Source organism: Calonectris borealis, chromosome 1, assembly GCF_964195595.1.
Source record: "Calonectris borealis chromosome 1, bCalBor7.hap1.2, whole genome shotgun sequence".
NCBI classification, from domain to species: domain Eukaryota; kingdom Metazoa; phylum Chordata; class Aves; order Procellariiformes; family Procellariidae; genus Calonectris; species Calonectris borealis.
Window position 1 is genome coordinate 128,340,765 of NC_134312.1, and position 26,711 is coordinate 128,367,475.

Consider the following 26,711-nt stretch of genomic DNA (forward strand, 5'->3'; position numbering starts at 1 on the left):
ACACACTCAGGTGGAAGGTAAGGACTGTCTTAGTAATATTATCTATCAAGAGAAGTGTTTGCTTTTTAGAAAATATCTTTTGTATATCAGTACAAGAATATTGTGTGCAAAATGGTTTAGAAATCGTAGAAACAAACCTTCTTGCAGTTGTCCACGATCTAACGTTTTTCTTCACCTACCATTTAGCAGGATTGGTTACAACTGTCCAGTACTTTGTAAATACACAGATACTGTCTTCTCCATTGTCTTTACAAACCCTGCTGGGATATTAATTCTAGGAGATGTCTGCAGTATTAAGGAGTTGTGTGTATAAATGGTCCTCTTTTTTTTTTTTAAAAGAGGAAAAAAAAAAAGAAAAAACTCATCTTTTTCTGACTCCCTTTAGCATGATGAGTATTTTTATATTTGTATGTTATCAGTGAGCAGATGATTGAACATGGAACATTGAAAGTTCAACATCCCTTTCTGGAAAAGAGGGAGAAATACAGGACAGTCTTCCCTCTTTGAAAACAAAAATATTTGTTAGTAGTTTGAGATAAATATTGTTTGCTGAGTAGACTATCACATTGCTATAATTTGAAGTAAACGTAGGGATCTGTAAGTTGTACAGAAAACATTTAAATAGTCTGATCAATATGTCTCAAGCAGAGATGCAGGTTTTTAATGACAGCTGCTGAATCCCTTCTAGCTGAAAATCACAGTTGCCTGCTGCTTTTTCCTTTAATCTTCTCCTTCCTCCAATCTCCTTGATGCTCTTTCTAATTTTTCTCGTTGCTGTTTTTCTCCTTGAAGCTTCCTTTCTTCCTTTTTATATAAGCTTCTCCTTGTCTGTCATACCATGTACAATCATACCACTACTTTTTAAAAAAAGGCTAGGAAGAAAATCATTAAAGAAATAAATAGAGAATACAATCAGAAAATTTATAATCTAACATGAGAAGAAAAGAAAGGATGGAGAGAGGAATAGTGGAATATAAGGTGCAGATGTGGTAGGCTTTTAGTCACAGCAGTTTTATGAATCACAGCCTTTTCTTTTCCCAAGGAATCTCTGAAGATGAGAGTTAGTGAAAGATACAGCCACAGCCTAAGCAGACTTCTAAAGCTCTTCAAAGCAGACAGTCTCATAATTTTCTTTTCTTTTACTTGTCAAATATTAATGCCGGAATGTAATCTTGTGAAGATAATAAAAGTTTGAACTATTTCAACCTTTTAGCTGCATACTCTGTGTATTTAGCAAATAGAATGACAGTTGCAGTGCTGTACGAATTCCAGGCTGCCCCACCTTTTTTGATTAAAATGGTGATTAGGGTTAAAGGAGATTATAGCAATTTGCTAGGGTCTTGTTTATCTGCAAGCTCAAGGTAAGAAAGGGTGATTCAAGTGCCTGCAGAAAGATAGATTATTGATCAATCTTCAAGCTTCTATGGATTTTTACTACCTTTGTTATTTGCGTACATTCTCCAGATTTTACTATGCAAGAAGGGAAATGCATTCATTTTCTGTACACACACACAAAAAAAAATTTCTCCCTCCAAAGAGAGGTGGGTCTTCAAAAGGGAGCACATAGGCCTTTTAAATTGTATCATATTATTATCATACTCTGGAGGTTTGTTGTTTTTTCTTTTCCTTTTTCTTACTCTACATAAAATGATAGGGCAATTGTATCTTGTACTTCAGACGGTAGGTTTAAACCCTATGGAAGTGTACGTAAACCTACATGAATTTGTATTTTAGAGAGAATTGCACATGATTTGCTTATTTGTCTAGAGAGATGCCTGAGCCACAATTTGGAAAGAAATATAATATCCAGATCTTGAATCATCTTCCTGTGTAAATGAAGCTTTCCAGATTAAGGTTTTGGATTTAGATCATTAGGAAGATCAGGTTTCAGTTCTGAACCCTCAATTTCATTGCATTAGACATGGGACTCCCATCCATGTTTTTCCCAGAAGAGGACTTTGTGCACGCAGTATTAGGAAATATTTGGTTGATTTTTATTTTCTGCATACATTTACTGACAGAGAAGAAAATAAATATCTGTCATTAAAATATTGGTACATTGTTGTGTGTTTCAATTTTGTATCTTTAACCTCAGAGGACAATTTTACTTTTAGTATACTCTCAGAACTCCTGAGGAACCTGGAACAGAAGATATGCCCATGTAGTTGTAATCTTGATAGCATATGAGTACAGTATTACTGTGCTCAGAGTTGCTGCTGCTTAGAGTAAGCTGTTGAAATGATCAGCTCCAAATTTCAGTTCTGAATGCCCCATTGGTTTAGTCATCATTTGTTCTACTACAGCATAGGTCTGTTTTAATAGAGAAATTATTGTCTTTTGCAATAAATATTAGTTTTGAACTGTGCTTCAGTTAATATTCCCTTTTTTCCCCCCTCACAAAGAGCAACTCTTCAAAGACTGCTCTCTGATCCTAAGTAATGCAATAACAGACCTCCCAGCTATCTGGACATGTCTTGCATTGGATGAGCCAATACCTAAAATGTTTATGTTAAATGTTTACTTGTTATGTAAAACAAGTGAGATTTTGAGTCACTCTCACGTGGAAAATAGATCTGTATTTAACTGACCACTAAAAGAGCCAAGCCTGGGCCTCACCAAGAAAGAAATCAGTCAGTAAAAGATCAAGAAAGGGAGAGGGCTCATTTAGGCCACCAGTTATGAACAAGCAATTTGCCCCTCTGATAGGATGCCCGCATCTGCTCCTGAATGTAAGTGCAAGTGCTGTGTGCTTTACCTGTGCTGGTCCTGTTCACTTCAATGGAAGGCACGTACATACAAAGTCAGCAGCATTTATCTCCCTGTTTCCTGGTCATGTCAATCTGTTATCCTTCACTCATGGAAAATCTTCAAAGGTTCTTGGCCTGTTATAGTAAATGAATAAGTCTGTGCAGATTTGAAAACCTAGATGTGTTTCTGAGGTTTTTGTGTGTGCTGTCTTCCCACTCCGAGGACTGTATAAATCCCATTAAAGCTGCAGCCTCTCAAACTACTTCAGCAGGTTTCGGTTTTAGTTGTGGGGTTTATTTTTTCCCAATATTCGGATGCATAGGTGAACTTCTAGAATTTTAATTATGTCTGTATCAGATGAGCTGCAGAAATGTAAAAGGGTTTTGGGTGAGATTTAATTTTAGATAGCAGCTTAATTAACTGCATTTCTAAAAACTAGTGCAACTTTAATTAAATGTCTCTACATTAATTTAGTTATTTAATTGAAAATGTATTAGGATAGTCCTTATAATTTATAACTCTTCTTGTTTGAGGACCTTAAATAACAGATCATAATAATAATTAAAAAAAAACCCTGTATTTAAGCTTTTGCTAGATTTCTACCAGCTTTTTTCAAATAGCTGAAAGGGTTTTTTTTCTCCTAAATACTTATTCTGGTTTATGGATTTTATAACAGGATTGGACATCTGAAAACTCAACTTATAAATTATGATTAAAAAAGCATTTTTCCCTTTTCATACGTGTTGGGGTTGTTTTGGTTTTATCCCACGTCAGCTTTTGTCCCTTTTTCAATGTCATATCAACACTGGCTTGTACTACTACAAAACTATCACTTGCAAGACTTTTCAGGGCACGGGTGTGTTGGGGTTAGTTGTGATGCACAGGGAAAGCTGTCTGTGTTCTGGGTCTGCAAGATTCTGTGCTGTCAGAGGTATAAGAAGTAGGGGAGCAGGTCTGGAAAGGAGAGCAGGGGCCTGAGACGCCTTAATCCTTTTGTAGTATTTCATAGGAGCCCGCACATTTCCAGCACAGCAAGTAGCTTCTCTCTGGTTCCCCACTCTGCTCTGAGAGATGTGGAGAGACAAAGAGAGGCTGAAGCGCTGCACATCATTAGAGCAGGGTGTGCAGCTATTTAAATGAAACCCCGTCTTGTGTGTCCACCTTCTCTCAAGACTCAACAACACGAGAAAAGGTTAACCATTTCTTTTCACAGTTAAGCTGCATCTACCTGAAGTAGAAATATATAATATATATGTTATACTAAACATTATATATAAATTACAATTCATTCCAACTTACCTTCCATTTCTGAACCTATATCAATGGTCACAATTTTCCAGTGACAGCACTCAGAATTTCCAGTAGTATATGCTTTCCTCTAATTGAAATTATTTCCACTGCCCTACATTTCCCTTACGATTGAAAAGTGAATTCCATTGATACTTTGCCAAAGAGACTGTTCATAATAATTTTCTTTTCCTTCCCAACACCTATTGCACGCATCAGTTGCATAAATGGTAATTTGAAGCCTTTTTAGCACAGCTGGATATTTTTCATTGATTCTTTTCATCTGAGCATCATTCATTAGAGTTCCTTCATCTTTTTGTCTGCAGTGCACTTTATCTACAGAATGCTGGGATCTCTACAACAAAACAGAACAAAATGTACAAGGACTTCAAGTCCTTCCAGTGTCATATCTGTCAGGTTATAAATTTGAGACAAAGCAAACAACCCCATTTGCTTGCCTTCCTTGAGGTACCTATTTATCTTAATTTATTCCATACTGACAAAGAAACTATGAGAACTTGCACTTGATTGTTCCAACCTCCTCCTTGTGATTTGCATTACTACTACCATTCCAAATGTTCTTTAACATTTATACTTATAAAAATATAGGCTGGCATTTAGAAAGGCTCAGGTTTGCTTTTCAGTACACACAGGAATATTATGGTCTCTGTCCCACAACTTCACCCTTTCCGTCAGGATAACTATATGTATAGATAGAACTTTTAGTTCTCTCCTGTTCCTTGTTTTAGGAAAAGCACTACTTTTTCAAGAATTTTGTAATTAAATGTTCTGTAAAAACTGAAAGTGTTATTGTGAGAGAACAACTAAGCATTTTTTTTAACTATTATAAATTTTAAAGTGTAAGACTTTTGAAATTATCTAAGCGAAACTACAAATAGCTTTTTTAAAATAACGTTGCTTTCTGTTTCATTTTTTCTCAATTTTTAAATTTTATGTCCCAAGAAATGTAACCACATTTTCTGCTCAGCTTTGCCACTACATATACAAAAGTGGTGTGTGAGTACTTAACATGCATAATATAAATAGTTGACATTGTCAAAGAAAATAATATACGTGAAATAAAGTACTCACTGTTTAGGTGAGTAAAAAAAATGAGCTTTCTTGGAAGTGTTGGAGTGAAATTTAACTATTACTCAAACTTTCAGTTATATCATCTTTTCCAAACAGCAAAAGACTAATTTAGCAGACTTCAACAAGAACACTTACTTCTAGGATGGTCAACATCTAGATCTACTAGGGGGAGGATTACCTGATTTTCTTCACCTAATTTACTGATGGGAATTCTTGACTAAATGATGGATTTGGGGTAAATAGCGGATAGTCTTTCTGCACTTTTTTATTTGCTGTCATTGAAATGCTTTCTTTGTGGTACAGCAGGTTGTTTGAAGTTTGATTGCTACGTATTCTTAAATTGTTCAGTGAAATAAACAGTAAGGGAGTAATTTTCCATGAAGGCGTAGTGTAATATATAAAACAGAAAGTTGAGTAGGATGTTAGGTTTATGAACTCATGAGCCATTTTCCTCAATGGTAGGAAGTGCTTCTAAATGAACCAAAATAACTTGTTAAAGAGAAAGTCTGAAGTAATGAACAACATCATTATGATCTCAACCTACTCAGCCAATTTATAAGATGGGTGGTGCTGCTGCTAGGATGGTTGCTGTAGTTTCAGTGTCTCTGAGAGCTGATGGAATGTCTGCAGACTGTTAGAGCTATAAAATTACAAATCCAGAAACTGGTGTCAATTGTGCTTCTTCTTAAAATAATATCCACTTATTTTAAAGGCTGTTTGCTCTAACAAAGAGTTCACATTCAAATATTTTGTATTACCTGGTTGGTATAGAACATGTCTAGATAGTAATAATAATAGTGTCTTCTACAGTAATATTCCGAGGGACTACATTTCTGCTATAACATCATATCAAGACTGTTTATCCTAAGTAATTTCATAGTCATTCATTAATTATTGTAATAAAGTCCATCTATCAGCTCTTTTGGAAGTGTTTTGCTTTATGGCCCCCATGTCCAGGTGCATTTCAGCCATACCACCTGTTCTTGAGCACAAAGGGAGATGCCCAGACCTGAACGTTTGTTAAGCTTCAATGTTAACATACTGTTGAACTTCAGAAAGGTCAGGATTCAAAAGAGGCATCAAATCTGCAGCTTATTCTATAGCTTTGAAGCACTGCTGAAGTGAAAGAACTTTGCCTTTCTACCAAGCATGAAGCAGGTGTTCAGCTACAATTAATTGTGATGTGTACTTCGCTTTACCTTTAAAATATTAAATACTAATCAAGTCTGATTACTTGATGTGCCTTGGGTTTACAAAATTATACAGTCTCATTCTGATTTACAAAAGGTGACATGATCAACAAGATTTTCTTTTCTCTGTGCTTACTGCTACTTTTGTTAATCTTGTGAAGTAACGCTCTTACTGCTAATCTTGTTAATACTTACTGTTTAATAGTAAGCATTTAACTGAATATTTATTCCCTCATTCTTTACTTCTAAGATCGTAGTCTGGCCAACAGCCAGACCTACTAAGATCTTATGATGAGAAGTGTCTTGGTATCCTAAGTTCATAGTGTATGAAATACAATTTTTAGAACATGACTTCCACTGTTCCTAATATTTTCTAGTTAATATATCCTGGTAACGCAAGGAAACCTGTAAACGGATAATTCAATCTGCATTTATAGATATAAACAGTAGAATTCTTAAAGATTAAGGCCAGAACATTTTGAATATAGATACTATAGCTAATATGAATCTATTAGGGAAGAAATGTTAGCTGCCAGTATAGCAGTTGGTGAATGGTTCCCCAATTAATAAGAAAATCCCACTTCTGTTGTTAAACAATTTCAAGTGCTCATAACAGTGACGGAAAACTGGCAGGCAAAATGGTTTTGCTGATGTAGGAGTCAAGATTAGTAATGCATTTTCTGAAGGGAACAATGTTTGAACAAGTCCAAGGTTTCATTTTAAAACTTTTAAAACTAGAATAAAAAAGGGCTGTATTAAAATTACATCTTTTGACAGCCTAACTTAACTTTGAAGGCGCTCCTCATATGTTATTGATGCCATCTTGAACCGTAATGCAGACAGAAATGAGTGATTATAACTCTCTGGATATACCTCACTTCTGCAGCTTTAGAGGATGTAATCATGACTACATGTAAAAGTGCATAGTCAATGCTGCTGAACCTGTACTGGATCAAAGACAGGAGAAAATGTTGGTCCTGAATTAGTGAATTAGTTCTCTGGAATTGAATTGCTTCTGCCTCCTTAACTCAGTGTATTAAACCTTGTGCAGCTGGATGTGAAAAACAAACACAAAAAACCCGTGACTGCTTTAAAAATGTGGTGTTTCATCAGTTATTTTCCAGAAGGCCTTCAGAGGTCTTCAGGCAGTTCAGATTTTGCTAGCTTCACAAGAATGATTTGGAGTTTCTGGTAGTCTTATTGAAGCAAACACAGCTAAAGTTTAATTTTTCTTTTGCTCACCAATGTTCTGTACTTTTTAGATATTATTCTGTGTTTAAGCAGACCATACTTTTTATAAGTTTTCTAACCATAGTCAGAATAATTTAAGTTCTGGGATGATGTTGGAAGGAAAGAAGTTGTTGTATACTTATACTCCTATGCATATGTGTCGTGGTTTAACCTGGCAGGCCTGTTGCAGTAGCTGCAGTGCCCTTCGCGGGGGTTGGAGTAGCCACAGTGCCCGTCACGTTATCTCAACCCTTTGAGCCCGACGTTGAGTGCCACAAAGGACTGTCGTGGTTTAACCTGGCAGGCAGCCAAATACCACGCAGCCGGTCACTCACTCCCCCCACCCCCAGCGGGACGGGGAGAGAATCGGAAGGGTAAGAGTGAGAAAAACTCGTGGGCTGAGATAAAGACAGTTTAATAGACAGAAAAGGGAAAATAATAATGATAATGATAGAATATACAAAATGAGTGAGGCACAATGCAATTGCTCACCACCCGCGCTGACCGATAACCAAGTAGCGATCGGTACTTCCTGGATCACGCCTACCATTCATATACTGAGCATGACGTCACATGGTATGGAATACCCCATTGGCCAGCTGGGCTGGCTGTCCTGGCTGTGCTCCCTCCCAATGCTTGTTTTGTTTTGTTTGTTTGTTTGTTTGTTTGTTTCTTGAGCTGAATGTCCTTGACTAACGGGGTACTTAGCAACAACTGAAAACATCAGTGTGTTATCAACATTCTTCTCATACTAAATCCAAAACACAGCACTAGGAAGAAATTTAACTCTATCCCAGCCAAAACCAGGACAATATGTTTACGCACACATATCAAAACAGATTTTCTGACAACATGGGGGAAAAAAATATGTTTGAGAGCTGACAAGCAGGTATATAATTTATTCTTGCAGCACTAGGCTATCACAACAGACACACGGATGGATGGCTGGGAAAAAACCTGCCGAATTATTTTAAATCCAAGAAGTGCCTCTGTATAGACTTTGAGGGTTTTACTAGTTTCAGTGGAAAGTATTTCAGATTGCCACAAAAAAAATCACAAGTTGCCATGATTTTTATTTCTAAGCAGCGCAGAAACCAGGCCAATTGTTCTGTGTATAAGTTTGGTTGGTAAGTACTGCAGTCACAATATTGAATCACATGGACTTCATGAAAGAGAAACACAAGATGTCCTTGTTGTTGAGCCACAATTGGAGTTCTCATATTTGCACTGGTCAGAAATGAAACATTCTATTATCCAAAAAAAAAGTGAACTAGAAAAGTAAATTCTTTAAGAAGCCTAACTTCTAAGTTGCTGTCATAACAGGGATTCTAGTAATATTTTTCAGCTTTACTTTTGGCCACACTTTAGAGAACATAGGAGAGAAGCTGGCTTGCTATGAGGCAGTGCAGGCAGTGCGTTTTGAAATCTGGAGGTTATAAGGATGTCTGTCTGCTAGGGAAGAAAGAAAGAAAATACAGAAGGCAGGCAAGAAAAAATAGAAGAACACTTAAACTCTGAAGAATAACTTAGAACAGGTGGAATGTGATAGTATGACACAAATGACAGGAGCCCAAGCAGAATCTAATAGGATATTGACAGTGGTGAGGAGGGGGAGCAGAGTGGGAGGATCGGGTGAGGGAGCTTCTTGTTGGCATTGGAAGCGGGAGTCACAGCAGAAAGGATTTGTCTCTTTCTTAAGTATTATATGCATCACTTTGCAAATTTACCTTTCAAGAGAATCTGAAATATTATTAAATTAGTACACTTTACTCACATGAGCCTATAAAGCTGTATTTTTCCTTTACCAAATTCTGCACCCTTCAGATACATGAGCCTGCCAGTTGTTCTCCCATATGATGAACATTAACAGTACAAGATCTGTATTCCTGGTTTCTCAGTTGTTGGTTTTTTTTCTGTTTTTCCTCCTGATGGTCATCATTGTTTTCCCTTGTACAAAACAAACGCTAAATAATAAGACAGGGTAACGGTATGGGCAGCTGAACTAGAAAGACAATGATAGAGTGGATGACTTTAGGGAAATGCCATGGAATGGTCTACAAGGACATATATTTCAAAATCAAATGCAACCCCAGTTTCGTTGTGGATGGTTTTTTTCTAAAATACCTGTCAGCTTGGAAATTTTGCCCATGTGGGTTTCCCACCAAATTTTGCAGTTTCACGGCACCCTGTTCAGTTCACCAACTCTTCTCTTGGTTTCTCAAACTGTAGTTTTGAAAGTTCACTTTGGGATTTGTGGCTACCTTACAGCCTCATGTCTGCCACTGCTGGCAACCCAAAAGGATAAAAATTACCCAGTCAAAAGCAATTATAGATCATCAGAGCAGAATTTGGCTTCTGCAGCCAGAAAGCAGTTACGGACATATAACTGTAGGCCAGCATTGCTATTCCAGCAGTATGTAATCAAAGCACTTGTTTGTTCAGAATCTTACTGCATGGTGGAGTTATTGACTGAATAGACTATCTAAATAATGGCTTCTGTCTTAGGTTTGGCTGGCTAAGAGGGTTTTTTTTCCTGCGACTGTGGGGGAAGACTATGGAGGTTGTGAAAAGACCTACCAGGGTAGAAAAGAAAAGACATAATAGAATCTGCAGAAAGCAGAAAGAGTGAGTTCTAATGAGAGAAAGAGAAGGGAAAAGGAAAACCTTCCTGCAGTGAGGTTTTACTTTTTTTTTTAACAGATAAATTTGAAACGGTATAAAAAAATTAAAGTATGTAACTAAATTATATTAAAAGACAAACAGAACAAGTAAAACAATAAATGGACTGACAAAAATGTCAGTCGTAGAGTCATGTGTTTATTATAACAGAAACAAAATTTCATCTACATAGTACTAAAAATAAGGACTGTCATTGATTCAGAATGGACAAAGAAAAGCTAACACACTAGGACAGAAATGTTTCATAGTTAAATGACTCTACATCCACAATTTTATTCCTTGGCATTTTCATTAAGTTAAAAAAGTAAGTATGAACACAAAAAAACCCAGTTAAATCTTTGTATCTTCCATTTGCAAACTTCTGCTTGTTAATAATTTCTAAATAATGTTACACAAGACTCAGTGCTGTATGAAATTCCTTTGCATGTCTCATTCAAATGTATAAACTCATTGCAGCAAATAGTATATTGAACAAACATGATTTCATTTGTTTTTTACAGATGATCTGATTTTTTTTTTTGACATAGTTTGTCAAAAAGCTTGCATAAACTTATTTCTATCTTCAGATTTCTGTACAAATCCTAGGCATCCTGTTGTATTAACCCTGTCTGTCATTTGGACAATGGGATTTGGGCCTAATTTTAATGGCATGGGTTTGATTTTGTGATTAGGTGATTCTACAAAAACCTTATCTGATGGACCAGTGATCATTTCTATTCTCATATACTGGTGATGTTGTTTGTTTTTTTTTTTTTACTTTCTGTAATCCCTGAGAGTAAATTTCAATCTCAGAAGTGTTAATGAAATTTTATGTAAAAATATGTCATCTGATCTTGTAGCATTAAAGCAAAATAGCAGCTTCATTGTCAGTTTTACTGAAAGTAGAATCAAGTCCACCCTTATTTCTTAAAGTGTACGCATCGTTTTAAGATGCTCTTTCACTGATTTTTAAAAGCATTTTACAGAAGTAATGAGCACCTTTCATAGAGATCACTCTTAAGTTTTATGAATTATAAGAATGGTTTTACTTTTTTTGTCTTGTGGAATCCTTTCTTGAGCAAGCCCTTCATAATTGTGTCTTTCGTAAACAGATTATTTTTCAAGAGAATGCTCATTTGTTTCCTTTATTTGCCTAACTTGAAGGCCATGTTTCAGCTTGTCACTGTGATAACCATAGCTTGTAAGTTAAACATTCAAAAAGAGTTTCTGACTTAGTAAATTAAAGTTTTGTAATTGCCAATTAAACTGCCTGTCAGTGTATTATATGGTGCTACTATACAGATACTGCAAATTCAGGTTTTGAGGCTGGCTTCAGACTGTGTTGGAAATCTCTTCTTTGCTTCTCTCCTATTATTACTCCTGGTTTCACAAACAGTTGCATTGCACTCCCCTTCAGCAGCGCTTCTCCACCATATCTCCATCTTTCTTACTGCCTTAATTCTCCAAGATCCCCTCTATTCTTAGAATTTCCCAATTCTCTGCTCTTAGAAACAAATGAGTAATAAAGCAAGCCTAAACAGAAATAAATTATTTACTTGTGGAAAAAAAAAAGTGATAAAATACAGATAGCTGTGAAAATAAGGTGGTAAATTTAAGAGAATTTTTTATGGCATTCGATAACAAACAACAAAAGCATTTTTCGAAATGTGACTTATTATCTGGAGGTTAAAGGTTATTTTTCATACTTGAAGCTGTGCAGACAATAAATACATTTTAACAACTCTACCACGATATTTATGCTCCAGAGTTTGCTGCATTCATTTTTGAGCTGATATGCAAAGAAGCTATGTTTAATGTTTGCACTAATATGAAGTCTGTGAAATGGCAATAGTCAGTGCAGACCAGTCTGTTTTCCTGGAAACACAGAATATCATAGCTTTAATTCCACCGTCTCCTGCAGGGCTGGAGCTTTGTTCCACTGGGAAGGAAGAACCCTCCCTCTGCTCATGGGAGGATCTGAATCTGTGAAGTGGATAGGTCTGGGGATTGAACAAAGCCGTTTTCGAAGATTTTAGTTTCATCTGAGACCTTTACAGATTGACAGTGGTAAATAGGGTATTCAGCTTTGCAAAGAGAGGGCTAATAACAGCAGATTTAAGAAGAAAACTGCATGTAATGTTACTGGAATTACTTGAATAAAATTTATAGCACTTACCAAGTGCACTATATGATAATGCTTTTTTTTGACACACACAAAGTGATGGTTTTCTTGAATGCATGCATACGCTGTGATCCTTCATGCCAGTGTAACTCTTAACCTTCACTATATACCGTCCTACATTCTCCGTAAATATGTGGTATAATATTATTTTTTTTTCTTAATTATAAACACCTTTTCTTCTCAAACAGATTAAACTGTGGAAATAAGAGAATGTCTCTTCCAATTTAAATTAGAAAGAGTTTTATATCATTGTGGTTTAGCAGTATGGGCTATATATAACTTAGGTTTTGCTTTCATGTCACTTGAATTTAACTCACAGATTAGAAAGCATAAATATATAGACTTTGACCAGCTGTAAGATGAAGACAGCTCCTCTCACAAGTCATATTACACTATTATAGGAGTTTTGCCGTTATCTTCAATCAGTGTAGTATCAATCCTATCAGCAATTGTTTCCATTTGAACTGTTATTTACCTAGAGTCATTTTATCATCTTTCAGTGTGCTATATGCATGTCTTCCCCAGGGAGAAAAAGAGGCTTTTGTGCAAAATCAGGAGCTGTAGTTGTATACAGAGAAGTGTCAGATAACAGGGAGCATTAAGCACTGATCGTATGGATGCTTCCAAGCTTGTGCAGCTGCTGGGATATAGAACATTCTGCAGAAGTCATTGAGACTGAGAGGCCACCCTCAAAAGGTTCATTGGACAAGAACAATACATAAAAGTTTGTTTAATCCATCCAGTCAGTAATCTCATGAAATGAAGCTTTTCTTTTCATGTTGTGTCACCACTTGATTGAGCAAATAGTTTTAATACATCTTGAAGCACAGTATACTCTTGAGATTGCCAGTGGCAAGAACATGGATGAAAAAGCAAATAATGTAAATAGATCACACTACAATGAAACTGTCCTTACTGACATCATCTTACTGGTTTCACCCTGTGCAGCTAAAAAGGAAACCAAGTAGGTGATCTGTTTGGGGAAGTTTTGGGACTACGGATTATTTAGAGTAAATAGATTTATCACTATTGGTGTAACTAACTCTCAAAGAGGAAGACGAGAGAGCAGAAAATATGAAAGAGAAGAGATATGGGATTAATACAAGTAATGCTGCACATAGAATCTATGCATTATTACCCTATAGTGTCCCCCAGTACAGAACATTTTTGTCTTACCTTCCACCTTCTCCTATGCTTTCCTATATTCCTCTTCCTCCATGCATTCCTTCTGTCAGTCTTCCCAAGCATCCTCCTCCTTTGCATGCAAACTCACTTAGGAAAATTAAACTCTATAAAAGTCATATTTATACATATCTTTAGAGGTATCTGTCTTAGTATGAGTGGAATTGTCTCAAGAGATACACATTTCTTTTAATTCCTGATCGAGCAAGGCTGATTTAGCTGTCTCACCTTAGGACTCCCGAGTTAGGATGGCTAAATCTCACTTACACGGTCTCCCCTGTATACCTCTTGGCTTGGTATTACATATGTAGCAGCATATGTAATCTAAGTAATTCTTCAGCTCTTATTTATAAACATTATTAGATAAAATTGAGAGTTTTACTACATATGTATGAAAAATGTATTTTCACTTCATTTGGGGTAGCGACATGGGTTTTGAAGTGTGAATTGAAATTATAAAAGAGAATGAAGATACTCAACAACAAATTAAGGAGACAAGAAAGAGAAAACAGTGAAAAAGACAGGACTGAAAATTGAAGTCTCTTGAATACTGACGGAATGATAATCACAGAAGAGTCAGAGGGCAATACGAGTGGAAGGGAGCTGAAGACGGTCAAAGAAAAAACTTTGAAATGGTAATCAGCTAAAAGTAGTGCTGAGTAAAGACAATACTGAATGAAGCCTCTGTTTCTTTTGGAAGTAGCCTGTATAAAATACGGGTCCGGGCTATGAGCTTCTTACTTGCAGTGATGAGCAGTTATTCCCAAAACTAATGCTAGTAACAGCACTGGAGATTCACAAATCTGGGGAAAAGGAGCAATAAAACTAATGTGATAAAAGATCAATGAAAGTGACAGAATGTGACTAGAACTATAAAAGAATAATCTTCACTGGTGATGTCCAACTGATACAGGAAATTGCCGGCATATGTTCTGGGGCAGCTATAAAATAAAACATTTCTTGCATGACATTCTACTTACAGTTCCCTAAGTCACCGAAGATACATTCCCCTTGGCACAAAAAATGTGTATATTACCTGACCTTTCAGAAACAAATGGCATTTTCAGTGCAACATGAATTTATTAATTTTTTTTTAATTTAATGAGAGAAAAAAATGAGAAAGAGGGAAAAAGAAAACCAAAAAACCCACATTAAAATCTTGTTAAGAGACAATAGGGTTTTACCTTAGGGATGGATTATGAAACATTAATAAGAGCATTTTCAAATAAAGTACAAAAAAGAAAAATGGATTTTAAATTGTTTAGAAATATTTTTAAACAAAATAGAAAGGAGTCAGTTCTATTTCAAAAATGTAAAATGTATAATGAAGAGAAATAACAGTATTTTAGCAAGGTATCATTTTTTATGTCTTTACAGTTGTATATTAAGGAGACCTAATTGTGGCATACCTGGTGTTACTTTCCATGCATGCCCCAAAAGTGAAGAGACAATGCCTAAAAGAAACACATCTATGAAACAGCAATGTTAGGGTAGGAACAGAAGATGGCTAGAGCCTAAAAAGATTAATGTTTCTGCAACAACAGTATCATGATTAATGTTTCAGCCTTTTCCTGTTACAAAATGTTTAAACATATATTTAGACTGAGGATAACAAAATAGTCAGATAACAGAAGCTCTGTAGGAAAAATGCAGGGGAAGGGTGGGGGCAATGTCAATGTAGTGCTGCAAAACTTTCCTCTCCCTCCAAGATGCCTGTATACTATTTTAAGAACCCTCACCAGAGTGTAAATGTGATGTACCCAGAATCTAAATGTATCACTTTTTTTCTTAAGTGATTGGAGATGTCAATGGCCTCAAAACAGGTTTTACAGATCAATGCCCTGTACTGCCCTGCTGCAAATTACTTTTCTATAAGTATTTGATGAGAAAGTTTAATCCCCGGCACATCTTCCGTAAAGAGCTGATCTTTTCTACTGTTTCCTGTCCCAGTCCAGGTGCCTTCACTCATGCAAAACAGTAACTTTTTCCATGAATAGTGTCAGTGAAATCTGTAACACCTCCTGTGGAGTAAGACACTACTTAGTACAAATGTGACTGAAGAAATAATGCACCCCTTGAAATTCGCTGGAGGTAGAAATGCGAGAGAAAAAAAGTATCAAGTTTGTGCAGTCAGTTACAGAAAGCACAGAATTAAGTTATTTTACATTTGATATTTTGAAGTAGTGTATCTTACAACTTTTTCCCCTTTTTTAAGTTGCTGAAACCTTTTGATTTAAAATGGTTGAGGAATTATCTGTATGTAGAATTTATGAGATTGGGGGTTAAGAGGGTAAGAGCGAGGAAAAGCGTGGAACTGAACTTCTCTCAAATCACCTGTGTTTCCATTGCCGTCAGTGGAGGAGACCATCATCATTTCAGATTTGCAGAAAATATGGGAGATGCTTACGAGTGTAACATACTTCTTTGGGAAGACAAACACCATCACTCCAAACATTCCCCCACTCCCTTCTTCTTCCCCCAGCTTTATATGCTGAGCGTGACGTCATATGGTATGGAATACCCCATTGGTCAGTTGGGTCAGCTGTCCCGGCTGCGCTCCCTCCCAGCTTCTTGTGTACCCAGCAGAGCATGGGAAGCTGAAAAGTCCTTGACTACCTAAACACTACTTAGCAACAACTAAAACATCAGTGTGTTATCAACATTCTTCTCATCCTAAATCCAAAACACAGCACTATACCAACTACTAGGAAAAAAATTAACTCTCCCAGCCGAAACCAGGACATAGACATATTAAGTCAAGGAGATTGTTCTTTTATTTACTGTTTTCTAAGGCTCCGTGCCCAAGGCTTTAAGATGTTTCCTGAATTTTTATCACATTTTACCCTCTTGTTTCATCTGAAGATTAAAAAAAGCAGTTAAGGTACAATACATGTATCCTACTACATTTTAGGATTTCTTTGTTTTTACTGAAAGGAGACTTGCATGAAGTCACAGTCCTACCATGACCCAGAAATCTTGGAATTTGAATTTAGTCTTTGTAACAGCTGTAAATGCTTGTGAGTAACATTACGTTTACCTATTTTTTCTTTCACGTGGAAAATAAGCACGCATCGTGTTAGTTTTTACACTCTCAGAATATTTCAGATTACAGAACTTTTCACAAGGAAACTAATTGTCCTTTCCTGTGCTTTCAACTCAGTAAATATCAAGACTTAAACCTGAAGTTCAGCAACTCAGAACAATGACTATCAATTGCCTTTTCCCCAGCTGTTTCTCATTAACAGCACAATGTGTGCTTATTTACATCCATCTTTATCTCCTAATATGCAATGAATAGTGAGTGGCTGAATTCAGTAGCTATTGGAAGTACAGTAGACCAGATCTTCTTGTTTACCGATTTGTAAAGAACAGCCTAGTACTGCTTTGGCAGCTCTGAGTCAGTGAGAGAAAAGGAAGAAGCTTTTCAGCTCTTGGGAGGAGAATTGCTGGGTAACATTAAAGAGGGTCTTGTAGAAGCCCATTTCCTTTGATATGCAGTCAAATTGGATGTGATTGGAGTCAAGGTCAGGAGGCTGTGGAAATGCTATGAATATGGTGGGGGAATTAAAGCAGTGTTATTTTAATAAGTATTGTATGTATGCATGATCATTAATACAGAAAATTGCCCTTCTCTTTTCATGAGAACAGCCTTTGGTGAAGCAAATTTTGAAAAGGGATATTGTGTGTCATTTTGCTGCTGCACTAAATATAGCTGTTTAGATGAGAATCTTCTATTCTTTTCCTTCTTTTCTTGCCATTTTTCCTCAGAATCCCAGGCATATTCAGCCATTCAACAACTGTCTTAACTCTTTATATTTTTGCATTTTTTTTAACTAGTGATCTCATTTCTAGTGTCTTATGTTAATAAGTAGTAAAAATTGCTACTTACACGCCTTCATATAATTTGCCTGCATTTGGGGCAGCATAGTTATGTAATTAGTGTCTATATATTATGCTGCATGTGCCCTTAAATAACAACTTAGTTAAGCTCAAATGTAAATGTCTAGCTGCACTGAGTGGGATAGGTGGTATCTGCCTGACCTCCCCACTCTTCTATCAATGATCCTAAAATAGAAAGTGAAGTAATTTGACAAAACAGAACTTAACAAAACCCATTTCCCCTCCCCTATTTGAAGTTGTGTTCTTGGTGGATTGAAAGACATTCTAATATTTGCCTATATTTGGTATATTTTATTCAGAAGTGAGAATATTCAGATAAATCTGGTGAGGAAAAGTTTCATTCTCTTTTAAGGGGAAGAAAAAATTCTCTATACTTTAGGTTGGGATTCTAGCACTTGGCTAGCACGTCAGTAGACCTAGCAATGGTGAATAAGGAAGAGGGAGAATTGAAAATATTTTTTCCATTATAGTGTTAATAATCCCCTACCAAAATAGCACATAACACTATTAAATGACAGCATGAATTGGTTTAGAAATAGGGATAGTAGAAGCTGCTGTTCATTTCCATGAGCATCAAAGACAAAAACATCTTTTTTTTCTAGAATAAATAAAAGTCAACTTAGAAATTGTAGACATGTAACAAGTGTGCAGAGCAAACATAGAACGGGGAAAAAAAAAGCCACTTAGTGCCTTTACTTTGCTTGGCAAATTAAGATCTTTCTAAAGAGATCCACCTAGAAATAAACCAGGGTGGGCCCCAAGAGATATCATGTACAAAGATATGTGATATACAATCATATAGTTTTATCATTTGCTAGTTTCATGTTTTTAATTATATTGACTTTTCAGATAATGTTGTCACTGGTGTCACATGTAGAGTTGTTTCGGTTTTTGGGGTGGTTTTTTTTGTTTGTTTTTTTAAGTGAATGCAAACAAATAACCACTCTATCAACAGAATGGGGTTTGATTCATTGTTCTGCACATTGTTTCTTCTGAAGCACTTACATCTCTTCTTCACCTTTTAGGAGAAAATTGACAGTTATTTTCAATTATGGCAACTTGATTACACTACAAGAGGCTAAGGGATGCTAATTTAACCCCTGTTTCTGTAATAACCTTCTTTATTTCCTTGCTTATCAAATATTCTGAGAAAAATGTAATATTACAAACATATGTGATTGCAGCTTAAAAATTAGAACGAGAAGAAAATTACTACATTTTTTTACAGGAAATAGTCTTTGCAAGATAGTAACGCTTTCAAGCAGGGAGACATGAGTGTATAATGCATCTTTTTAGCTGTTTCACTAGCATGGCAGCAGTTGAACTAAACTGCTGTAGTACAGCAAAGGTGTGTTTGTTATGGTGTCATTTAGGAAGAACTGTAGGTGTGCCTTTTTGCTCAGGAGTATGCATTTGCACATTTACCATTCACATTGGCCAGGAAAGCCAAATGCAGTTGCATGCTAGATCTCTTTAAGAAGTACTGCAAGAGGCATTATTTGAATATATCAAGAAGGGAGATCCATAAATATTGATACCTAATGTTTTAGTATTTTTGTATGCTTTGTTCTTCATCTTTATAAAAGGGTGTGTCCAAACAGAGAAGTGAATTGACTTATAATTCAGCTGTGTTTCTTGAATTAGAGTTTGGAATCCACAGAAGTCTCCTTCTGAATTGCCTCAATGCTAACGAGGATGGAGGCATTCACGTATTCATCTATAATGTTCCCTATTTGCCTGATGTTTTCTCACTGCACACGATCACTGGCTTCGTTGGCCATTTGTCTGTGACCATTTAAGAGTCACCAAAAAGACTTTGAATAAATTCTTTGCTAAGTTCACTGAATGTGAATTCTCCAAGTGTGCTGAGCACAAACAGGCATCCAACCAATCACCTTCACCCATACAGCATTGGAGCCACTCATTTTGCAGAGTACAGAGATCATCTGTCTGGGAGGTAAGCACCCCAGAGGTAGTTTCCTCTACTGAACTTGTTCAGTTGAACATCAGAACTATGGGGAAGACTGGGGCAGGATTAAGACACAGTGCTAGACTTAGGCTGAGTATTATGTTGTCCCAGTATGGAATTTGTACATCCAAGAATACAAAATTCATGGATGGAGAGAGAGACCATTTTTATAGCTCTTTGCTGAGGCCACTCATTATTTGCAGGCACAACTTTAACAACATGATGGGGTGTGCCTCCTTCCTCCATCACATCTTTCTGAATAGCTCGGCAACTCCAGCACACGTTAATAGTTGTGTTAGGTACTTTTTGAGAACATGGAAAATATTGACAAGCAAACAACTTAATTTTCCTTCTTGATCTAGGCCTGTTTTGCAGTGTGGACATAAAAACAAAAGAATGCTTTATATGTAATAAAAATGTTCTCAGTTAAAACCCAGCAAAATGTAAAAAAAAAAAAAAAAAAAAATTTAGTAGTAGACCCAAATCAAATCCATCAAATCCTTATTCTGATTTCAGTGGAGCTGTTATAACAAGTGTTTTCAAGGTTGAACCCCTACATTAGATAAAGTACTTACAAACTATTCCTAACAACTACATGACATAGCTTTGGTTTTGTTATTGTCGTAATTTGTTTATCTGAACCAGATTATATATTCAGTTCACATGGCTGCATTCAAATGATGGGAAACAAAACTTGTTTCATCAAATGTTTTCAAAGTCTTTAAAGGAGAGGAACTTTAAATAACATTTTTTATTTGTTCATTTGTTTAGCAGAAGCTCTTTATGTTCCATGTCAATATCACTTAAAATCAGTATAGGATTTTTAATATTACCATCTTCAAGTATAATGTTTACTGCACTACTGTGGCTCTTTCATTTGTTATGATTGAAAGAAGATAAATGTTATGTAAAACAGTGGATTAAATAAATAATAGAAATGCATGTCTCTTCAAGCATGCATCCTCAGTGAAGAAAAGCAGCAGTTCACGTATCCCAATTACAGAAAATCATGATGTTTGTTTTTAGGGCAAAATCAGATATAAAAAGATTTTGGCCAGTTAAAACCAAATTCTCTTATCTTCATTCAGATAAAGCAAGAGCTGACTTCTTAGAAATCCACTTATTGATTTTTTTAGTAACATTACTTGTGGAGAAATACTGTAGAGAGTTTTACCTAAGAGATACCCAAATCCAGTCCATAGTCCCATCTTGCATGTTATGTACTGGTAACAGTGCCGTTTAAATGACTTTTTGCATATTAGCCTGATACTAGTAGGAAGAGACTACTGAAGTCAGCAGGCATAATTTTTCCTTTGATTATTGAGACATGGCGGGGGCGGGTATTTGCAAAACTTCATTAACAATATATATGTTTTCTTGCATTAAAAGCAAGGAAAATGAATGCTTGAATGGGGTTGAAAATTTTCCTGTTTTCTTCACACATAGCTCCAGTTTTTCACAACATCATTTTGTTCTAAGGAAAACTGCACTTGGTTCAGAGCATAGCATACAAAAATACATAGGGTACTGTTTGTGCTTATATTGGAGGAACCTATTTCATTTGACTTGGAAGAAAACAAGACAAAACTTAAAATTTGGGAATTACTTATCACTTGTTTTTGAAAATGAATTAAAAAAAAAAATGACATGCCAGTGAGAATTTTCTTCAAGAATCAGTTATGAAGACTTAGGTGGACATGATTCTCCTTCTCCAGGCAGTTAGGGTGCAAGCCACAAAGCCAAATCCAGCTCTGATTTTATTGTATCAGAGACACATTATTCTGTAACTTTAAGTAATGATTGTTTGTTCAGGTGTGTGGGTTTTTTATTGTTTACAATAACCCCAGTTATTGTGGGTTCAAATTCTGTTATTTTATCATTTACATCTTAGTCTTGGTAAAATTCATAAAGCCTAACTGCAGTAATCTTCCTTGCTCTACCATCAACAGTGAGTTCATCTTTTGGCACCTGAAAGGTAGTATGCCAATACATCAATAAGTGGTATTTCCTGGCAGCCAAATGGAATAACTTTTTGTGTTCTCAGGTGATATTTCCTGGAGAATACTCAAGATTTCCCAATGTTTTATTCACCTCTGTATTGACAAATCTACCTCTAGACAGAGGTATTTCCTGGTTCACATCCAAGGCTCTTCAGTTTGAAAGTTTACCCTGAAGTGTGTAAGGTATTTTATTTTGCTGGATGTGCATATATAGCTAAAAATCTCAGTTTAATAATTTTGTGCAGCTAAAAGCTCACCTGGATACTTTGAAGTGATTGAAATTCTCCATTTTAGTACACTTAAAGAAGGTGTAGGGCTGTGAGCTGGCAGTGGTCACATACACCAAAGGGTTCCCATACTCTATTCTGACCACAAGCTGGCTGCTCTCATCCTCCTATACGAAACACTGCTCCCCGCTGTGTATTTGCAGAGCTCTCATTCTCTTTAGAGATTCTGCATGCCAGAAAGTACTTTTTCCATCCTAGTTGACTTATTGAAAAGTAAGTACTAATATAAAGGAGGAGCCTTATGTTTCTTTACTAACCAATAATGTTCTAATAACAAAATAGGTATGTAATGAGGTTTATTTTAAGAGGATTCCAAAGAGTATATATAATTCTATTAACATTTTTCTAGTATTTTTTTTATTTGCATGTGTTTGTTTTATGTATGTTTAAGATTATCTTCCTAGTCTTCATTGAAAGGCCATTTCTTGATTAAAAATAATATCACATTAGTTTATGCTTCTATACTTAAGCTAATGATATTGATGATCAGAAGCAGCCCTATCATTGTTTTCTGTGCACTTACAGACTTCCCTAGCTTATATTTATGCTGTGAATTAGGTGTGAACTCAAGCCCAGAACCAGTCCCTAGTATGAAGCATTGCTTAACAGAACATCTGTCCATGCAATTCTCTCTAGGCTTAAATCGTCCTTTACCCAGCCTTCTTCTGCCCACAGTTCCAGAAGTTATGCAGAGTTCAGCCTCTCCCTAGGCTTAGTTTTGTCTAGCTAAGCAATCAGCAAGATCAAATGGAAAAAGCACAGGTCATAGGACTGAGCCAGCATGTGCCTGCCTTAAACCTACCACTATAAATGTTGCTCTGTGAGCAATTCTGGAATCAAGAAAAGAGCAGAAATAAGAACAGAGGCTACATGGCCTAGTAGCTGAGCTATATGGGGAGGTGCTGGTCAATGGGGACTAACAAAAAAATCACATTGAACATGTCTGTGTATAGGAAGCAGGAGAGAAAAGAAGACATAGAAATGGAGGAAGTTGTAGGAAAAGCATTTGAAAAACGGCTTGATGAAAGAAAGGAATGGGGGCTTTTTGATCATGGTATCAGTTTTGGAACTGCAAGCAAAGAAATTTGCGTCCTGATGATAAGGTTTAGTGAAAGATTTTGAGGGCTAAGGGTTATTTGGCAAACACACAGCCATATCAAAGAGCTAGTCAATTCTATAATTTTTCCCTTCTAACTGAATCGTGCCCAGGTATTATGCAATTGGTCCTTCCCGCCACCAACCAAAAAAATCCCTGAAAGTTTTAAAATGTGGATTGCTTTTTACTCATGCAACCTGTTTGTTTCTTTGTTATGTATCTCACAATTAGACAATAAAAACAGACCAATCAATTTTACCTTCTGCTTTGCCAGTGTTGATACAACACTTTTTCTTACAGACAATATTTAAGTTAAATGAATCTGCTTCCTATCAGTTATTTTACTTAATAAATTTCTAAAATATTCTATCATTACTTTCAAAGATTCTTTCTTGCTTTACCTACTCCTATTCTTAGGCCTAACTTAATGATGGTATCCTTTTAGCAGATAGGCTATAAAGCTGCTGTTAGATGTCATTCATACACCATGGAATTTTATAGCAACCACCCCCTCTTGGCTGCTTGCTTGATGCTTTACTGGGATTTTCAAGGGCAAAGATAAAACCAATCTTACAACTAGCATCTGTGTTTTCATGCAGTACACCAACCCAACATTAGAACAACATGTTCTTCAAAGGACTATTCCAAGGAAAGGGTCGAGGGGCTAGGATTTGACTGATTAAAAGAACACAGAAATGTTTGTACCAGATGTTCTTTGGTTACTCTCATTTCAGCACTCGGCTAAAATGTGGTTAACATGTCCACATTAAAAGAGATTACTTTTCACACGCTGATTTATAATAGTATACTCTCAAAAAGTACTTTTGAGGTAGTTCTGTAAAAGTATTAACATAGAGGAATGTTTCTGACTTCAATATTGACAAGCAACAGTCATATTCTCTTCAGGTACATAAAGTTAGGCCAATTTGCTATACCTTTATTTATCAGCCTTTTCATTTTCAACTTGTTCTAGCATCAGTTAAAGTTGGGGAGTGGGGGCTGAAAAACACCAAAACCCAAACCCAAGCCTTTTTTGACCTCCTTTCTTTTGGATAAGACACATCAAATCTCAGTTAAGCCCTGAGGGTTAACGATTGTTGCAGGAGCCTGCTTAATTTTAAACAGAATGTTCTCTAATGAAAAAGGTATCCGACTATATTTGCTACCTGTTACTTGTTTAGAAGAGAGTAATTTTTTTTTCTTCTCTCTCAACAGGTGGCCATTGATGAGCGCATCAGGCAACTGCATGAAGCTCACAGGGATTTTGGCCCTACTTCCCAGCATTTTCTTACCAGTGAGTAATTTCCCATTTTTCTTGCTCAGCTTGCACACAGAGTTAATTGATATTTTCGTAGCCATGTGCTGGTTATCGTTGCTATGAGTTTCTGTTCTAGACTATATTATAATGGTTTTCCTTTTTTTCATTACTGGGAGCAGAAGACTGTTAAATATGTTTATATAGTCCAGGGTAAAAGAAAAATATCTGCCAGTATCAAGTCTGTTTGTCCATATATCTGTCAATGCAAGGTCGGTCTTCATTGTTTGAAGGTCCCCTTTTAGGACTAGCGAATTAAAATGATATTAAAAATTGTAAGAGTTTCTGATTATTGTAACCCAGAAAGGATTAAAGAAAAATTTAAATTTGGTTTATGTGTTCAAAGAAATATTCAGCTCCAAAAAGGGAGAAAGAAAAATATTTTGCAGGACTTGATCACTTAGCAGAGCAGTGAGAGGATCAAAACCGTAGTAGGAAAGTTGGCAGAAGGATGGCAGTTAAGTAAACTTTTTACAACTCTGCATAAAATATAATTGCCAGTAATATTCCCACTCCACCTCCACAAACATTCTTTTATCAAGGATGTTTTGAAGTACACTGAAAGACAACTTGAAACACCTTCAAAGCTCCAAGGCAGTGACTAAAGTGAAGCTTCTTAAAGGCCGTGTCTTTTCTCTTGTACTTCAATTAAGGAAAGCAAACAATAAAACTTTATTTAAGAGATTATGTCAGCAGAACAGAACACAGTCGCAGGATAATGGTCTCCTACATGCAGCTATCCAGACATCAGAAATAGTTGTTACTATTATTGCACAGCTAACGTTCACAGTGGGGTAGAGGACAAACTTTTCTTCAGCTGATACTGCATTGTAATTTTAATTGGTTAACCATTTTTTCCACTGGAAACCTCAATGGGAAACTGAAAATTCTCAGTGGGGTGAACTGCAAATTCAAAACCAGAGTCGATGTTGTGCCAGATAAGCATAATGCAGGCTTACAGTGATTCAACCCTGCATCTTATTTTATCAACTTATGATCCTGTGAAGAAATAAGCCCTATTTTTGTAATTTCTACTACTTTTTCAAAATCTCTTTTTATTTACTCTTAATCACTGGGCATAATTTGTCAGCTCAATATATATAACTGCAAGTCAGACTTGTCAAGATTGAACGTGCGAGAGTTATGGGTATATGACATGAATGCAATATGTAAGCAGATGCCTGTTTTTCTTATGACACACAGCGTATTCCTGGTGAAAGAATAAATTTGAAGGGTAAATTAAGCAAGCCTATATTGCAATCTGGAAGAGACTAGAGTGACCTGAACTACGTTATCACAATGAACAGCATGTCATTGTTCTGTGCCAGTGCTGAGTGCAGCCAGGCAACTTGCGTGACAGTTATGTCCCTAGACCCATTCTGCCTTATCACTGATAGACTAGATCAATCTAAAAGTTGCTCGGTGTTACGACAGTCACCTCTTTTAGCCCACCCACCATTGGTGAGACACTGAGACAATACATTATTCTTCTGTGTACTAACCAGAGCCACCAAAGAGTGGAAATCATTCTGGACACTGCTCACCACTTGAGGATCGCTTTAGAAAAGGAGCCAGGTGAAAACGTGTTGACTTTGGAAATAGCCAAATCACTGAGGAAAAAATGGACGTGTATTTTTTTGTTTGTTCTCTCTCTCTCTTTCTTAGATATGTGTGCAAATACATATTCTTACATGTGCATGCAAACGTTAGGTATTTGAAGCACTGAAAATATCTACAGAATCCTTCCCAGGTATAAGTGTTCAGTCACTTAAAACTTCCAATGCATCTATCAGTCCCATCTTTCATAAGCATAAAATTCCCAAAGCATTTTTAATGCTACCATTCCTTTGTAGCATTTTTAATTTAGGGTCAATTTTTCTCTATTGACCTTTCATGCAATTCAACCTTCTTTTTCCACCCTTTCTTCTTCTAAATGATGAGGTGACAGTGTTTATCTATACTGTGGCACCGGATAATTCAGACGTCTCCTGGTTCTGAGTTAAAAAAGTAATGACAAAGGAGCTAGGACGCTTGTGTCTCTATACCAAGGCTTTGGGCTGTCCTCAAGGATAAAGGACTCTCACCAAAACTGGACCTTACCTTTCTGCTAGCCCATGAATTTGCCTCTCTCCAGGCCTTCTACATTTTTTGCTGAGCTCCCTCACCTCAGCCCTTGATCTTCCAGTCAGTCCTTCATGCATCCCCAAGCTCATTTCACTCTGCCAGTTTCCACAGACTCCCAGCTCCTCCTCAGTTTATTCCTTGCCAAGGACAGAAGCTCCCAGCATTCACAGCAATAATTGTTAAGATATAGCTGATAAACGTATTATGTGTGCAAGACATTATATCGTGAAGTGATAACCCACGGAGTGAGTTTGTTGGTTTTGAAGGTTTTGCTGTTTAATTAGAACAATCTGAATCAGGGTATGAAAAGAATAGCAAAAAAAAAAAATCTTCTTTCTATTAAAGAGAAACTGGTAAATATTTAGCAAAGTAATTAAAAAAATCTGTGATACTTTCATGGATGATGGTGCTTAATTTGGAAACTATATACAGTAACTGAAGTGTGAAAAAG

At 36.3% G+C, this 26,711-nt stretch overlaps 1 protein-coding gene across 2 annotated transcripts in view; it reads left to right on the forward strand.

Annotated features, from left to right (window-relative positions):
• DMD (dystrophin) overlaps positions 1-26,711 on the forward strand; it is a 1,244,291-nt gene that overhangs the window by 1,093,252 nt on the left and 124,328 nt on the right. For both annotated transcript variants that reach the window (XM_075174519.1, XM_075174510.1), the window contains exon 61: positions 24,037-24,115. In XM_075174519.1, coding sequence (XP_075030620.1) covers positions 24,037-24,115 — 79 coding nt within the window. The remainder of the gene's footprint in view (positions 1-24,036; positions 24,116-26,711) is intronic.